Source organism: Nestor notabilis, unplaced genomic scaffold (assembly GCF_000696875.1).
Source record: "Nestor notabilis isolate BGI_N333 unplaced genomic scaffold, ASM69687v1 scaffold30650, whole genome shotgun sequence".
Lineage (NCBI taxonomy): Eukaryota > Metazoa > Chordata > Aves > Psittaciformes > Psittacidae > Nestor > Nestor notabilis.
The window spans coordinates 25,355-43,509 of record NW_009912038.1 but is presented as its reverse complement, the minus strand read 5'-3'; the positions used below and the strand labels follow the sequence as shown (position 1 = coordinate 43,509).

Here is an 18,155-nt window from a genome sequence, read left to right as displayed (position 1 = left end):
AAAGGAATTGAAGTCACCTCGTTCAGTTCTTAGGCATCTTTTAGACTGTCAGTATGGAGCATGTAGCAGGTTCCCACCCTTTGCCAGTAGAGTCACTTTAAGAGGGACTGAAAAACTGAAATCACGGGGTCCTCGTGGCTGGTCACCACCAGCACACTGCGGAACTTGTCAAACAGCATCAGCAGCTGGGAGCGACGCATGTTCTCATTGTACATGATCTCCTCCAAATGGTGCCGGCCCCGGAAATAGTGCAGCAGCCTGTGGGGAAGGAGAGCAAGGGAGGCACGTGAGCCCAAATCAAGCACACACAGCCAGAACTGATCCTGCCACCTTCAAGGTTTCCTCTCCCATGGGACATAAATCAGAAAGCATTTGGGTTGTGTACCTCATTTACATGAAAAGTAAAGTGAATTAAATAGATTCTTACCTTAAGCATGCCTAGCACAGAAATCCCCTGGAAAAGCAGGGACTCCCCCACTTCAGGGCTTTGCAGCCATCCTTCTTGTATCAAAAGGCTTCCTAGCCTAGGGATTTCCTGAGATTGTCAATTTTCAACTTGGTTTTTTCTCCAGAGATTGTGCCGACAAGCCTTGAGAAGTCAGGACATGGCAGATTTACATCTGCGCTCTCTTAGCTGGGCCTACAGTGCCCTTTGTCACAGCTGTGCATCAGTCTGGGTACCTACACTTGCTTTCCCTCTCAGCATCCCAAGGGGCTTGGCGACTGCAGGTCTTGCACTCCTAAGGTTTGGTAAGGTTGGGTTAGGTGGAGCAGTCACAGATACTAGTGACAGGCACCACAGAGAATCTCTGGGACTTATAAAGCCCCCAAAGAGCCCCAAGACACTGAAGCCTAAGCTCAAACCAGACTGGCTTCTTAAATTCCCAGTTCTCTTTCTGCAGCGACAGCACTGATACCCCTTTGCTCACTACCAACATGCTACAGACATTAGATAACCTCAGCCCTGCACAGCAGGGTCTAAGACAAACCACTGCAGCAATTCCCCAGTGGCTGAGGACCTGCTCCCCAGAGACTCTTCAGACTCGTAACTCTAAGCCAGCCCTCCAAACAAAGTTCAGGTTTGCTGCTCAGTCTCTCAACTGTCTTAACCTCCCAACTGTAGGAACCATACTGCACATGTCATTCCAGTACTCCTGCATGTCAGGGCCCAAACGCATATGCCAGGATCACTTCCCCAGCTATGCAGACAGATGTGTGTCTGTATGTGTTACACATCATGCTCTGCTCTGTGCTTCAGCAGCTTTTGCTTGTTTCCATACCCAGCCGCAGTTCAGGAATATGCTGGCCTGCTACATCATGCCAATTGACAGAAGAAATGAATGGAGATAGCAAGATCTGTTTTCCAGTTAATTCATACGGTCCTCATGCAGAAACAGCCCTCAAAAGACACCATATGTGCCTGAGTGTTCCTGCCTGTTTTCACATGATGGCAGGATGGGGCTTCTCATGCTTTCTGTGAAGGGAAAGGGGGCAGCTGTCTCCTGCTGCTCAGACTAGACACTCCTGTCACCCACTACCCTTCATGGGTGACTGGAAACAGGTCCCCATGCAGCAAGTCTCACTCCATCATGCCCTCCCTCTACACTGCACAGAGCAGGTTTGACCTCTAGTCCACTACTATTTGTGTCTCTCTGCTCCCCAGTTTGCCACATCCATCCTCCCACCTCACTCTTGCTCCCCAAAGAGCTGTGTGTAAGCTCAGGATCCTCACTGCCTCATCCCTGCTGGCAGCCTGGGGCTGTGCAGCTCCCCGCACACTGCAAATTCCCTTCTGCTCTCATGTTCATTTGCCAGCGCACAAGTTGGCACCATTATGTAGAACATAATTGCTATGTCTCTGTACCTGCAATACAAACAAACAACAGACGGACAAGCTCCAGACATATTTACCTTTCCACTATCTGGGCTGTGCATTTGCCTTTTGCAGTATCTCCCACTGGGTATTTAAACCAGGCTAATTAGCTTCCTCCCCCAGGGTGATGGCAACCAGCATGCACTGAGTAGTGGCCATTAGCAGAGACAGCATCAGTTTGAATGTGCAATGTCAAAACCAGGCCATCCCCTGAGGTATTAACATGAATTTTTGCCTGTTGCAACTTGTATTACTGTTCAGAAAGTGATTTTGAAAAAGGTTTTAAAGGCTACAGCTTCTCTCCCTTCTACAGAGCTGCTCACTGTGATTGCCCATCCTCTCATCTCCTGACACAGCTGTCTTCTGTGCAAATGATTATGACCTGGCTTTCAACAGCAACATGGACTAAGCAGGAGTTTTCCAATAAATAAACCCATCCTATATTCAAAAGGGGTCTGGGTTTGTAACGGGTCAGGATGAAATACTTTCCACTCCAATAAAAGCTGGAGAGGATATTAAAGAATATCACAAAAATGCCAGCTGGAAGACACCCCAAAGTCTAGTCCAACATCCTGCTCCAGGAGGACTAGTGCCAATGCTGTAGCTTGTCCAGCCAAGCTCTGAAACCCTCCAAGGACAGAGATTCCCTCACATGCCTGGATAATCTGTCCTGGGGTGCATCACATTCCCAGGAAGGAAGTCTTGCCAAAAGCCCAACTCTACAAACCTGTAATGTGAGGCTCACAGCTCCAGTGAAGATGGGCACTACCCTTGCATTTTGGGGCAAAGAACATTTATGGGACACAAACAGGACCTAAGATGGCACTTCTTGGGGCAGTAACACTGCACATGAGTCACTCTGAACTGTTGACAGATGTGCACTTCCAGATCCAGATGCAGTGATGGAAGATTATTGCTTTCCATTGCTCATCACTGTTCTCCCCTCTTCAAGTTACAAGAGCTGCCCCTCTAACAGCAGTGTAATGTTCTGAAACACTAAATAAAAGATTAAATAAAAGATTAAAAAAGGATATCTCAGACTAGTCATTCAAATAAAATTAGCTTATTTCTGGTCAAGGAGATATCCCTTCCACCAGCACTGCTTGAAGATGGAGCAAACTTTCCACAGCTTAGTGCCACCAATGAGCATTCCTCAGTGGAGTAAAGGATCTCCATCTCCCAGTCTAAAAAACAAGAAAAAAGATCCTGAAAGTGTCTCCACACCCATAGCTTGGGAGAGAAGCCATGAGCAAAGTCTCACACTGCCTTTAAAGCACTGCTTAATGTGCACTGCGGAATGCTTTGTGTACATTACCAAAGACCTAGTTCAAAAATAACAAGTCTCCTTCTTAAGTTTACTTTTGGAAGGACATACCAACCCTCCTCCAGCAGCACCAAAGGGAAGAACTTGGATTTCAATTCCCATTCAATGTTACAAGGGTTAATGCAACCAATGCTGGAGCCAAGCTTCAGTATTCCTTATTTCCCCTTCAGGTTTCTGTCTTGCAAATACCGTCTGCGCATAGCAATGGACAGGCAGAAGCTCCTTCTGCCATCTGTTTAATAACTAACAGGCGTTCAGAGGCATAGACACAAGAAAATGTATCGGGCTGAACTTTATTGCTCTGCTGAAAATAGCCCATCCCTTCTTGTGCACACACAACTACACTTGGAAGCACAGTTGCAGTATATTTAGTGCACTAACTATGCATTTATAGCAGGAGTTTGTTCTGGGAGGCAGCTGATACAGCAGAGCTATTTGCCAGAGCATAGCCCTCATTAGGCTGCTATTCCTCATAATGAAGCAAAAAGAAGAGCTGGTGCAGTAACCTGCATCAGGGTAATGAGGGAGATCACCTCATTCACTGCAGCAGCTTCTCCGCAATGTTTACACTTTCATTAAGAGCAATAGGTTTACCCAGACACTCATCTCTGATGGTTTACAGCACAAGAAGAGAAAAAATACACCCACAACTGCTAAGGTACAATGTCTCATAAAGCCAGTAACCAAGAGTATCTTGCATAAACATTTCCATTTGTATACTCCAGCACCCTACCCATACGACCCACTTGGTTATCATATCCTCTCTTCCTCACTGCTGACTTAAGAGTATGCTACGCAGTTGTCAATTCACTCTAGAGTAGAATGGAAACTCAGACTTAGCAGAGCCACCCTGGGGATCTGCAAAAGAACCCGGTGCGTGAGCAAGCTGCAAAATAAACATCATTCAGACAGCTCCCTGGTCACAGCAGCGGACTTTAAGAAGAAATCCAAGTAATTTTTTGCATCTGCAATTCCAAAGCTTTCAAATGGCTCTTCACCCAGATGAGGGAAGTGGTAGGGGAGCAATCGTGAAATCCTTTCCTCTCCCTAGGGTAACTACGAATCTGCATTGACACTAAACTGGTCCAAAGAGTCCTCCACATACTCCATCTTAAGATACTAGCAATTATAATTTTATTTCTACTTTCTCAGTGGTTTTGTAATGACCTACCATGTAATAAGGAAAAAAAAAACATTTCAAAGTTCCCAAATGCAAAGCGTTGCCTATCAGAGAATATCCTCTGAACAATTTACAGAAGGTGGAGAAGGAGACAAATAATTCAGAGAGCAGTAACTACCCACAAGCTTGGGAGAGCTTTATGGAAATACCTGAGCTGTACAGCATACAAACTTTGCTGCAGACAAGAGAAGCATTTTCTTGCTACTACAGTTTCTCTAGGCTACTTGACTACATGCATCCTGGGCTAAGAACCAGGTTTCCAAGGGATTACTGACTGCATCTGGAACGTACAGGAAAAGCTGCAGCACTTGCTTCACGTGGTTTTCTGCTCCACAAGTATGAAAACCAGTGAAAGCTGCATTCCAGTGATGCCACTGGGTTTTGAAATGCTTAGGAAGAAAAAGTACTTTCTCCCACACCTTTTCACAGATGGCTGGTTAGGAAGTCATTCTGCTTATTACCACCTGCAGAACCACATCTTGTGTATTTTTGTTGTGTTGAAATTTGTAGCAACAAAACTGTGTGCTACTAATTACACATCCTAATGACTTTAACTAACCTAATGTAACAAGCAACTCCGCAAAACAGACCTTAAAACATTTATAGACTGGTCTGTAAAAGTATTCAGGCTGGCTTTGTGTCTGATGCTCTTTATCTCATATTTGCATGGAGTTTACAAATCTTAAAGGATAGCTGGCTTGGAAGTATCCATGGACACAAAATGACAGCATCAGCATGACTGGGTCTTCGCTTTGCATGCTTAGAAGGTTTTTTTCAGGCTATTTTCAGGCAGTTTTATGTTTACCATGTATGGACACTGGAAAACTGGCAGGAAAACAGTGAAGCCCCTGTTGTCCAACCATATGCCCTGATGCTCCTTCCCACATCCAAGACTCTTTGTTACCAAGTATTCTTGTGACACATAGGTTAGTTGTCAAAAACTGATGTGCACAGATGAAACAGGTATAAGGGGAACAAACCTGAGAGAACTTATCCTCTGAAATCCCAAGCTAACGGGATTTGCTCAGAGTCCCCATCGATCCTTCGATAAAACAGTAAGAATGAGGAAAAAAAGATCATATTCTGCACTCCACGTTTCCTACCTTGCAAACATGCGAAGATCTTCTGGATTTTGGGCAGCAGGGACATTAAGGATAGCTTCCCGCTCATGTTCCAACAAGCTTGCTAGGAGATTTTCCGTCATCCTTTTATTTAGGGGTGAGTCCCCACCAGGTATCAACTCAGCACTGGAATTATCCATGCTAGGGCTTGTCAGAGTCATGTCATCACTACTAGCTATCAGGGGAACAGTGAGAGAGAGAGAAAGAGACAGAATTTTTAGGTTCCTCAGCATAATGATGCAAAGATTATCAATTCAGGCTGTTTGCATGCAGTCTTTCCAAAAAATCACTTTAGAGTTGTAGAGGAAAAGTGGCTCTTGAAACGCTATCTGCAATTAGTCATATGACAACACAGCAATTTTCTCAATGGGAAAGTCAAATGTTTCAACAAAGTCATCAATTTATGTGGAAAATTGCACTTCTGGAGGCCATAAACAGTCCATAAAAAACATCTGAAAAGAAAATTCTCAGCCAGCTCTGCTTGAATAGCATGAAGTGGTAACATGGAAAGCCTAACAGCACAGAAGGTGGGAGCAAGCAGAAAGGCCAAGAAGCAATATCCTCTTGTGAATGAGCCAGAATAAGCAGATCACAAACTCATCTGACTCACGTTCCAAGACTTCTGCCCTAATTCATTACTTCTGTCAAGCTGAAAGTTGTACAGAGAGTCTCTTCTGATATCCATCTTCAGTGGCATTCTGAGAATTCACAGGCAAGAAAGTTTGGGGATTGCAGCATTGTATCTGATTCATACTCTTAGAAAAAAAATGCTTTCCTGGAATCACCCTGAAGAATGGCACTGAGGAGGGAGGTGAAAGAAATCAAGAGACAAACAGAAACCAGCTATTTATGAGAACGATGGCTACCTCTGCATCTCCTTAGGTGGCTCTACAGCCCACAGAAACCAATGCTGTGTGAAACAAATTTTCACAGTTTTATTCCTCTTCTGAAAATAAAAGTTCACGTGGCAACAGCGGTGCAGCCAAGGGAATGTGGTGGTTACTTTGGAGTACAGCAAGGAAGTAGGAGGTTACTTCAAAACACTAGATATACCTCTGATAAAATTATTTTACATGACCATACGAGAACTTGGCAGATTACAAAGCACTACGTTTTAAAATTAAGAATTTAAGGTCTAATAGCCCTTAAGATTTTATGCCAATGCCCAGTTCTAAATTTAAGAGGGGCTGGACTTACTTCGCAAGCACTTCAGCAAAGATGAGTTGTCTTGTTACCAAGATTACCCTACTGATTACCCTACGCATTGCTAAGAAGTGGGCTGTAGTCTGAACAGCAGAGAAAAGCATGCTCATACTTGGAGAGCCAAAGCTGAGAGCATTGGGGGTGCTTAAACTTCGGCCTCCAACTCTGGCTGTAAAAGGCATGTCTTCATCTTGGGCTCGGAAATCCTCCTCATTTGGTGGCACCATCAGACAGACGTAAGTGTGAAGCTGAATAAGAAGCCGATGTTGGAGCATCCATATCACCATTTGAATGAGCTGAGTCTGCCAAGTAAAAAATGAGGTATTAAACACCCGTGAAATGAAATACAGGAGGAAAACAGTGCACAAAGGTTAGGCTTTGTGACTAAGAAGTCACAAATAGAAATGTTCTCTACCCACACAACAGTTCTCTCTCTTCTCCAATCATAAAAAGGCGACCAGGCACACATGTTCATCATACCCAATGTCTCTGTGGATGCTTCAGCTATAACCAAGCCTTTAATGATCAACATGGCTTTATGTAACACCAACCAGCATAGCCAGTCTCCTCAAACCAACCAGCCTTGCCCCCTTGCCATAGCCCCAGCACCTGCTATGTTCTACAGAGCAACTGGATGCCCTTATCACATAACGCTTTAGCCATACCAGTGTAGCCATGACCCCACCTGAAGCTGTTCCACTCTCTGTTAACAAAACAAGTTTAGTAGTTGCTAAAAAAATGGGACAGTCTTCCTCCTGAGAGATCAGACAATGAAAAACAAGTCAACCAGATGCAGGGCCTGATGCCCATGGCCCAACAGTGGGAGCCCTGATCCAAGCTTGCTGGTTTCTGCCACAAGGCCAACCAAAATCAGTAATCACTGAAGGGTTAATCCCAGAGCGGTCATCAGATTGAAGTGCAGTTCCCCTAGGAAGCCAGGGAGAGGGAAGGGTGATGGGGCAGAACTGAACAACTAAGACAGGTGCCCAGAAGTAGGAGCCATTTGCTGTCAGATGGGAAATGGCTGCATAACTATGGGAGAGCCTCTGGAGATTGGAGCCCTGCCAGAACTCAGTGATACAGAAAGAGCACTAACAGCAGCCAAAACCTTGGCAAGAGACAGCAGTCTGCTGCTGCCAAGGAGTCCTCTCTCACTGCAAGGGGTTAATATCCCCCCATTTTCTCTCCATCCCTCTGCAATAATAGGACAGGACAACTTAGAAAGGCACCCAGGCTTTCAGGTTGCAGGCAGGCAAGCTTCTAAACTGCTGAGAGATGATGCTCATATTAAACAAACATGCACAACACCCCTGTTACAGTAGCTGAAGACCTGCAGAATGTCCCCAGAGCGATGCTGAAAGCAGCAGGCAGAGTGAAGGACAAGTGTTTGTAGGTTCTTGGCATGACCTATTTTCAGGAGTTTTGGGGGAGCATTCAAAATACATCATCATGTCTGAATTTCTGTACAAAAAGCCTTTTCATATCACTGCAGGCAGCCCTTCCCATAGCTCATGGCTCTGAAAACACTGATTCACTGACAAAAGCTGTTTGGGGATTTCATAGCAACCAACACTGTTTTGGTGAGAGAAACACAAGCAGAATGAGCTCAGACTGAGAGCGAAGCTAGCTCTGCTGTATTAATCATCAGGGTAACAGGCCAAATCTCAATAAAAGCCCCAAACCGAAGTTCATCAGCCCACATAATTTTCCTTTTTCCATAAATCTTTTAATTCTCAGTTCTTCCTCTGCTATCAAATCACAAAAGAAACTTCTGTTTGCAGACAGACCCACACCCTGTCTTTTCAGGGATTACCACTTTTGGGGGCTGGACGGATTTTAGTCCTAAAACATATTATCTGGGATTGCCTTCAAACATATCTTTTGGAAAAGCCATAATTCATTTTACATGTTTAGTAGAAAATCTACAGAAGAGGAAGGCTGGCAAAAGATACCAAATGCACAGTGTTTTGCTAACATCTGAAATCAGCTTGTGAGAATGAGGAGGCTTACTCCAGTGATTACATTGCTAAAAACCTTCCTTCCAGATGCAGGCCTGGATGGAAAGATGTCTCATATGTTTTACTTCAATTTCCAACCTGTTGGCATGCAGCAGTGTCTGATTAGCTAATTTCACATCAAATGAAAGAGGTCTGCACATCTCACAGCACAAAACAACCCTGGAAAATAAGGAGACAGTACGACAGGCTCTACCAGACCTGCAGAATCTGAATCTGCTGGGTAGGGCCTGACCTAGACCAGCGTCCACTGTCACTTCAGTGGCTTCAGGAATTACAGAAACAGCTCCAGTTACTTTTGTTACAGCTCCATGTGCTTGGAAAGTCTTACCCAACACTCTGTAATTTTGCATATGCAAACCTTCACCTCTACACTCTTGTACAAGTATCTAGAAAGCCACCCCTGAGCCAGCAGCTATGGCTCACTGGAACAAGAAGTCAGGCAGAAGTGATGTTACAGCTTTACAACCATAGCATGGTACAACCAACGACTCCCCAAATGCACCCAAATTTGTGGTGTAAGCAGGAGAGCTGGAGATAGCTGTGACTAACTTAAGAACAGGAGAAAACTGTGCTTCCATATTGAAGTGAGCCTGAACAATCATCCCTAATGATGATCACTGACAGTTATCTGTAATAAGCAAAACTTCAATGGGAATTTGGTACCGCTTAAGATCTAGTCCTAGAAAAAAGCCCAAGTGATGCAGTGTCCTACAACTGCCATCATGCCCAAAATGCTGTGCTTTGTGCCACCAGTGCACGTGCCTCACATCATTTCCACTTTTTCCAGGTTAAACCTATTTCTTACCAAAAGCAGCAAGTGTTTTCACACATAAGGACTAGCAGAGGCTTTGCTAGTAAGTTCTGCTGCCTGTCCTGGACGTGAACACTGAATTTACATCCATTCTCCATCTGCTCCTCCTGAGCTCTGATGCAGTTTAGAGGCAGGTCTGCAAGAGAATAGGCTTCCCTGCACCATCTGTGATGCGCTGGCTGTCAGAAATGCTCCCCCTCCCTCAGGGTTATCTTTGTGCTTAGTCTCAGCCTACTTGATTAGCTGGGCTCCTTGCTGAAGCCAAAAGGCTGGGAGTAGCTTCCCAGGCAAGGGTATACTTCAGTCCCAGGACTGGCTCCACTCACTCAGTCATCATCTGGCATGGCAGAAATCCATAGCCAGCCTTTGTTGGCTGAAACACCACGACCGTGACAGAAATATAAAACGAAACATTTTTTGTTGCTTAATTTAACTACCAATTAACTCCAAATTTCATCCATATTCTTGTCATCTTCCCCATCTCCCCACGCTCTCCTTCTGGGCTGCAGCAAGGGGGTCCTGTCTGCTACAGCATCTGGATGGCTCCCGCTGGCACAGATCAGCCCAGGGCCACCCTCTTTACCCCCACCCTGCAGTGCAGCGGGCCCCAGCGAAGCTGGAGTGTGCTGTCATGCAAGGCGGCACGGAAGGCGCTGACAACAAGACATTGCTTTGTGCTTATTGACAAAGGCAGAGAAGATGTGTTAGCTTCTGAGAACATGGGCACTGTGCATCACCCCATCTGGGCAGTTTGGGACAGTCAGAGGAAAGCTCAGCCCCAAGTCTTGGGGGGACAAGATTCAGCGTTCATAATTCTCTTCCCTCTGGGAACCGAAGGGAGCATTTGTAATGCGTTAAAGCGCATTTCCTGCAAGGATTCTTTAAGGCTGTTTTCTTTCCCAGGCCTAAAAAAACTAAGGAGAACACCAAGATCTCTGGGACCAGCAACACATTCAGGAAAGGGAAACACTCAATCCTAGCTTGCTTCTCACTACATGAGGATACACTCCTAGTTAAAAGTTTGTTTTACCTACAAAAAGGTACATGAGCCCCCTTTCTCTAGTCTAGATCATCTAGTTATTTGACACATGCACTCTTCAAGGTCTGACCTGAGATCTAAGGGCTGCCTTGGCTCAGTAGGATAGCACGTTCAAAGTCACTGTGGTAAATGGATGTCTACTGAAATATATTGCCTTTCTTCATCATTCAAACCATGCTGGTTTATGAAAAAGATCAGATATTAAAGTTACTCCCTGTTTTACAGAAATCAGGCTCTGAAGACCCCCATTAATATCAGTCAAAACATTTATTGTCTAATATTGCCATTTTAATCATTAGGTAACAGCTCTGAATTCTCAGCTTAACTTGTCCCTACATCTAGGTCTAGAAGGACATATTGTTTTAACTTGCCACACTAGAAATCCCTGATTTTATACCTAGACCAAATGAATATAAATGCACCTTAGTACTTCCATACCTCTGTCAACAAAAGCTTCTGTGACTCTTAATGCCTTCCAAATGCCCAGCAGAACAGTCCCATTCGCAGCATGTCTCTCAGAAGACACAACTGCCTGTTCAGTATTTGCATGCAGCTCTCCTCCCACTCCCATCCCCTGACATACTCACTCATTTTGCACTGAGCTGTTACACAAAGCACAGCACGTTTTCCGGATGCATAAGGCAGAGGCCTCATCTACCAGGGCCTTACTCCCAGCAGCATGGCCAGACTTATTGAAACAAAAGTGAAAAATTAAACATATTTTGTTCAGCAGCAGCTGTCACACTTCACCATCTGTCTCCTTCTGTAGTTATCCTAGCCCCATCAAGGGAGAATTAGGTAACTACAATAATAACAACAATGTGCATTATGATAGAGCTTCTGTAGACTGTAGTGAAGGGGATGCAGGGAGGAAATGGGATGTCTAATTCACCTAGGCACACTTCTTCTACCACACGGTGGAAAGATCCTGCTAGTCCATGTTTGTTCCTAGAGGCAGTGTAGAGATGGTGTAGCTTCTGAAACAGATGAACTAGCCGAGGCCATCATGCACAAATGAGGGGAAGCCACAAGCATTACCCCTTTCTCTTGGTTTGCAAAGAAACTTAGCGCACAGTAAGCTGGGTGAAGAAACTCTGATATTGTACAAAGAAAGCCTTACACTGGAAAGCAGATTAAAGCATTGCCATGCACCAACTGCAGTCCTTAGGACTAACGGTTTTAGGTCACCAAGTGTTTCTGTGCTTTGCAGAAGGTTATGAAGGGGTGTGCGCCACAGCGAACACCACCAGAGCTCCCCTCTGGTGTGCTCTGCAGTCACATCAAGGTGAGAGGGAGCACAGGGACAAAAAACAACAATCACAGGCAGCAGAAGGAAGGACAGCTTCTTTAGGGTCAGGGTAGAGGAGATGCAAACTGCTTACTTTCCAGTAAAAACACTAAAAGGAAGATGAGTTTCTCTACTGTATCAGCTTACAGGATCTCCTCACTCCATGGCTGCACCTTGGTGAGATCCAGCACCAGGAGCATGAGCTAAACTGGTTGCTGTTCAGGACAGTCCCAGGCTACCTTGGATTGCTGTAAGTCCAGGTGACACTACACAGCATGGGGGAGCTAACAGACAACTCACCCCTGTGAAAAGGAGAAAATAGTTCCTGCTTTCCTCACTCAAATCCCCAGCTGCAGAAGTGCCTCCCTCATCCTGCACCATCCCTGGAGCTTGCTAGATCTCCCCTGAGCGAATTCCACCTGCTAACCTGGCAGAAAATTAGTGCTGCTGAAACAAGTGAATCGAGTCGAGCTGGACAGGAGCCAGAGCTCTAGTGCAAAGGGAAGAGCGAAAGGCAGAAGACATGTGTGCACACACCTGAGAGTGGAAAGGAAAAACTGGGCCTCCTCTCAACAGCACTGAGAGATCATTAGATCGGCTGAGCTGTAGGCATAGGCTCACCCTCTCATTGCTGCAACACTGCTATCCAAGCAAGGCAGGTTAAACACAGAGAAAGGGAAGCTAGCATAGAGATCACTGTATAAACACCAAAATCTTTTCAAATTATAAGTACAAGACCACTCACAGATATACAGCAACCACAGAGTTCAACTGCAATATACTGCTTGTCATCACAGGCAGGAAAAGATCAAGATGACAGGGTCGAGAATTCCTGTCTCAGGCATGGCTGAGAGCACTGGTGGTCCTTGCAGCCACCGCTCACTGGAAGTCTCCTACCTACTTCACAGACAGACATCAAAAGCAGAATGTACACATGCACTCTATCTTTCAAGGCAATCTTATTCTTGCTCAGAGTCTTCCAGGTTGTTTGTACCTCCTACCAGGCAAAAAATACCACAGCACCCCAAGCATAGAAATGCCAGTGTCACCTTTTTACTTCCCCAAAGGAATGGAGTAATTCAACCTATGTAACAGTAAGTAAACAGATATAACTTTATCCTTTTTCAAGTCAATCAGTACGACTCTGTATACAAACAGGAGTAAGGGCTCTTTAACAGCCTTCCTAGTTGGTATCATGGACTTTATGAATGCCTTCTGTATTTTCTGCCCATCCAGAATCACATGCTGAAAGGAGGAAGCCAATCCCATGCTTAAGACAAGAATCAAATGGAATGGATGCCATGAGACCATAACAGTTTCTGCAGAAAATACAGCCTTTCCCACAATACTGGCCTTCTAGCACAGATGACCTTCAGAAAGAGACAATATGGTCAGTTTGATGAAAAGCACAAGATAACAGAATACTAGTAAAAATCTTCAAAGTTAAAAAAAATCCATCCCCTCCTATGTACACAAAGAGCAAAACTTCAGTGAAAGGTCCCGACTTTGGGGCTTTTTTTCCAAAGGCAAAGCAAATATGATTTGACAATATTTACAGTTCAGAGTACAGCATCTTTTATCACTACACAGCAGAACAAAAACCCACCCACATTCCATCAGGTTAATTGCTGTATCGACTAGATCTCTCTTAATTACAGTTGGAGCCTGACCACTTCAGGACAGGATGGGATTCATCACTCTAGTTCCTAACACAAAATAATGCAGGCATCAAAGTAGAACAAAAGGTATTGATATGAAAACATCTAAAAAGTCTCTCTAGTCTAAACTCCCCGAAGAACTGTCATACCTCACTTTATCAAAAGCTGAGTCGCCGTGGCTCAGAACAGCTCATCACGGTATGGTGAGCTCCTTCATCTTCACACACATGCCTTGCCAGTGTGGCCCTGAATCCTCTGCAACTACAGTTCTCACCTCCCCTTTTCAGACTGTAGAAGGCACTTCCATAGCTTTTCAGAGCATCATCCTTCATCCTTCCATACACACTGAAATGATGATGAAAACAAGCTATGCTGCTGACCTTTAGGACCCCACCACAGATGGATGAGCATCAGAGAGAAGGTGTACAGTCTAAAAGAGCCATTTTAAAACTCCAACAGCTCCAGCAAACATTGAGTGTGCACTGTTGTTTCAAGGCATAATTGCAGCAGTTAAGAGGCAGACTTTATTTGTGTATTTTAAACAGTAGGATGCCTGAGAACAACCAAAAGTACTGAAAGAGAAGTATTAAGGCAAGTAATTAATTTTAAAAGGAGTACTGGGAATGACTCCTGAAGCTACTGCAGCTAGAATAAAATTAATGCTATTAATTCAGTGCCAATCTTCAGGACACTGATCTGTCTGTAACTACAACAAAGTACTGACAAAACAGCAAAACTGCTCTTCCCCTGCCTCCCAAGGTGGCAGCTGACCAGTACATACTATTGGGATTAGACACTACATCACTTCTTATCTTTATCTCTGATCATAATCTCTGCCGACCTGTAATTACAACAAATACTTCTCTAACAATTGTGCCTGTGTGCACAACTGATGTTAATCTTCCAGATATTTGAACGGTGGCTTAATTCATACAGCCAGCAAGTCAGCAAAGTATGAAGGCTAGCAAACAACACTACAAGAAATCAGCTAAAGAAATCTGCCTGTGCTTCCTTTGTCACAGTATGCCGTGTTCAGAGGTCCAAGCTCCTTCACTGGGGAATACAACAGCATCAGCCAGAAGACCTCACATTATTAAGCTCTTTCTTGAATTTCACCAGTTCTCAGAAATGCTGCAAGCCATGATCTATGCATAAGCAAAACAACAGCTCACAAATCCAAAATACATATATTATTATCCAAAGTCTGAACATTAAAATGCTAATGTTGTAACACATGGACTTCTGTTGACTACATGCTGAGTCTACTTCCTCTAACAGCCTTTAAACAATTCCAGTTTCATAGCAAAAGCTAAGTGAACAGACAGTTTGCTTTTAAAACCAGATTGTGAACTTAAAACAGATGGAATATGATAAAATTAAATGTGATTGTGAGGAATCCACAAACTTGCACTCAGCCCTACTAATTTATGACAGTTTTCAATAGACCAAATTACAAAATCAGTCAAGGAAAAGAAACATACTGATTGTGCTTTGCTAGCATACAGCATCCACATAGCTTCACCTTGAACATCGCCAAAGCTTTCTGGCATGCAGATAGGAAACAATAGATCATAAGGTTGGAAACACAGTAATTGGCAACTTCTAAACCTACAATAGCAGCTTCTGGACTAAGTTCTCCAGAAGCAACACTATCCCTTGTTCTCATTAGCAGAAGAACAAGGAGCTCTTGTACATTGTACAAGGAGCTCCATCTCACCTCCTGAACAGGTGGCGCGAGTGGGTTCTTGAACTCCGAGAGTGACACTGGGAGGGAGAACTTGGAAAGCATTGATGGCAGGTTGTGCCCCCGGAACTGACAAGAAAATGCATCTGCTAAAGGAGAGTAACTGCAGACAAATGATATAGATAGAAATCAGTTTTATATTGCTGGTCAGTGCAACATTTATCCATTTAAGCATTACAGAAGTGCCAATTCCCAAATGAATACTGCCTGATCTAGAAAAAACCTAGTAAGGATAGTTTATGGCATGCTGCATCCTGCAAAAGTAAGCAAGAAGCATATGCACTTTCATCTTGGCGTTGCATTCAGCTGCAGTACAGTATTCAAGGTGTGGAGAGAATCCTCAGAAGAAAAATAAAAATGATAAAAAGTCTAGACTGGCACAGTCTCTGATGAAAGGAACAGGGACTGTGCAGTCCACACAAGACAGGGATGAGCTGGATATAATACAAGCTTTGAATATGCAAAATGCAGCTGCAGATGTCACTGTTCTTCCTGACTATGCTGACAGGACAAGCAGTATGACTGATCAGAAGGACAGTCAAGTTAAATATTAGGAAAACTTTTTCACTTAGGATTCCCAGCTACAAAGGTCTTCAAGAACAGCACTGCCGTATACAACACAGGCACAGTTGTTCCTGAATGACCGCCAGGTCCCTTCCAGCTCTATTTTTATAATTCCATCAGAGAAGTTTTGATTTTAAACTATTTTCCTATAACTAAGTTCCAACACAGATTCTAGAAATGTCTCAAAACCCAACACAGTAAGAGTTGCCAACCTTCAGCAGAGCAAAAATACCCACCACTGCCTCCAGATCTTCTTTGCTTTGCTGCTGCCTGCTCTCAAAATGGCCACATTGCCTTCTGTCTGTGAGAAGGCTTATCAGTGGAAAATGCCATCACACAAAACAATAATGACAGCAACACTACCCTGATTCGCTACTTTTGATTAATTTCAGGTGATGCTGTGTGCCAGATACACAGATACTCCTGTTTAACTTAATCATAAAGCACTCATTAAACAATCATAAACTCATTTATGATTTAAACATAACTTCTAACTCGTTTAACACTCATTTAATCATAAAGCATTTTGTTTTGTAAATGTTTCCATGTTGTTTCAGGTTCATACAGCCTTTCTGATACGGACATTTGGAAAGCAAGCGTATTTAAAATACTAAAAGTGGTTTTAAAAGGTAAATACTTCCAAAAGCCCGCATATCTGCAGTGCATATCTGCACTTCACATCACCTTGTTGCCACAGTCACTCATTTTCCTTCTACTTACAGACAGACACTGGCGTTTGGAGAAAGCATGTAGACATTATTTTCACACAGCGGATAAATAATAATTGCTTTTCCCCAGTAAACGAGATGTGCAGCAAGCTGGAAAACCTGCATTGAGAAAACAGGGAAGAATTAGGTAAGCAAAAGCAAAATTCAAACTCTCAGCGGGAGTTCCACACAATGAGAGAACAGTGGTGTTTGTGCTGAAATGAAAGAATGTTCTATCCCTTCATCCTGCCTTCAGAATAAATTCACGGTTTAATATAACATGTGGCACATCAAAAAGCATTTGACAAGGTTATGGATTTCCAAAGGTTCGCTTCGCATTTCTAAGCAACTTAGTATTTCCTGCCTTAAAGGAATTTTCTTCATACTGTATCAATAGAAGTTTAGTTTCTTTTCATGCCCCAAAACCTTATTTCTGTTTATGCACAAAATACATTAAGTGTTACACATGAAAAATAAAACAAAAGAATCAGCCTCTACTACAAGGCAAACATAAAGGAAACCAACACTGCCTTTTTTATGCACTGAGATGTTTCAGTAACGAGCTACACAAAGTATTTTAATGTGTTAAACAAGTCAGTGGTTGTTAATGGCTCTGGAAGAGCCACATAAATAGCGTCTAGGAGACATAAAATCCAGCCTGTATCATTAGATGCATTTAACTTTGCTTTTTTGTGGAGAACAGAACTACAAAAGCAGTAGGGAATTTCCAGAGTTCATCCCACAGCTATATAATGCCAAGTAACACCACAGACCACTCTAAGTAGGCCTGGAATTTTTATTACAAAACAGGACCTTTCCCTTCAAATATGAAAAGGTGTACACCTACGGCCAGGAGCATCTGAGATGACAAGCCATGTTCTCCCCTGTCACACAAAGCATACATCATGTCCCCGCGTCTGAATCTTATACAGTCATCACACCTGACAAGCAAAGGGCCACAATGAGCACAATCACCCCCATTTCTCAGTGGTCTCATGTCTCACATGACTGCCAGAGCCTCATTCCCTCCACTGGCACAAACTTCCCTTCCTGAGGGCATGTCACATCTCCTTGAGCAATTCAGTTTTGCAACCTGGTTGTCAGTCCTGGAAGGGCATTCGGAAAAAGCTGCTGGCTTGGAGAGACTGGCTCAAAAGTTTTGCCCAAGCCTAAATTAGAGCTCCTTCCTGACATTCTGCAAAGTCCATGCACTAATGTCCTAAGGGAAAACAATAGGTAGATTTGCACTACCTTTCAGCACACTTCAGCAGAAAAGATCTTCACAGATCCAAGGGAAATAACATGTTTGGCCATGGCAGCTGCAAGCTTTCACTTGCATTTTGGGTACCTCCATTTGTACATAGACATCGACATGGTAGAACCTAGACAGACCACTGCAGTGTTAAGTCAAGAGTACTATTTGTTCTGGTTCTGCCTACCTAATGGGAAGGCACAGAGAAGACAGAGCTATTCTTCTCAGGGGGGTGCAGGGAGGGGACAAAAGGCAATGCATGCAAGGCAGAGAAAGGGAATTCCTATTAGATATGAGGAAAGTTTTTCATTCTGATGCTGGTCAAATGCTGGACTAAGGCCCAGAGAGGCTGTGGAGGTATCCCTGAAGGTAC

General features: G+C 43.8%; 1 protein-coding gene across 3 annotated transcripts in view; it reads right to left on the bottom strand.

Annotated features, from left to right (window-relative positions):
- The window catches only part of NPRL3 (nitrogen permease regulator-like 3 (S. cerevisiae)), a 42,661-nt gene continuing 24,506 nt past the window's right edge, over window positions 1-18,155 (bottom strand). For all 3 annotated transcript variants that reach the window (XM_010017495.1, XM_010017502.1, XM_010017510.1), the window contains 5 exons: window positions 16,544-16,650; window positions 15,233-15,362; window positions 6,814-7,003; window positions 5,481-5,673; window positions 1-258 (listed from right to left, as the gene is read on the bottom strand). In XM_010017495.1, the coding sequence (XP_010015797.1) occupies window positions 93-258; window positions 5,481-5,673; window positions 6,814-7,003; window positions 15,233-15,362; window positions 16,544-16,650 (786 nt within the window). In that variant the 3' untranslated portion in view covers window positions 1-92. The remainder of the gene's footprint in view (window positions 259-5,480; window positions 5,674-6,813; window positions 7,004-15,232; window positions 15,363-16,543; window positions 16,651-18,155) is intronic.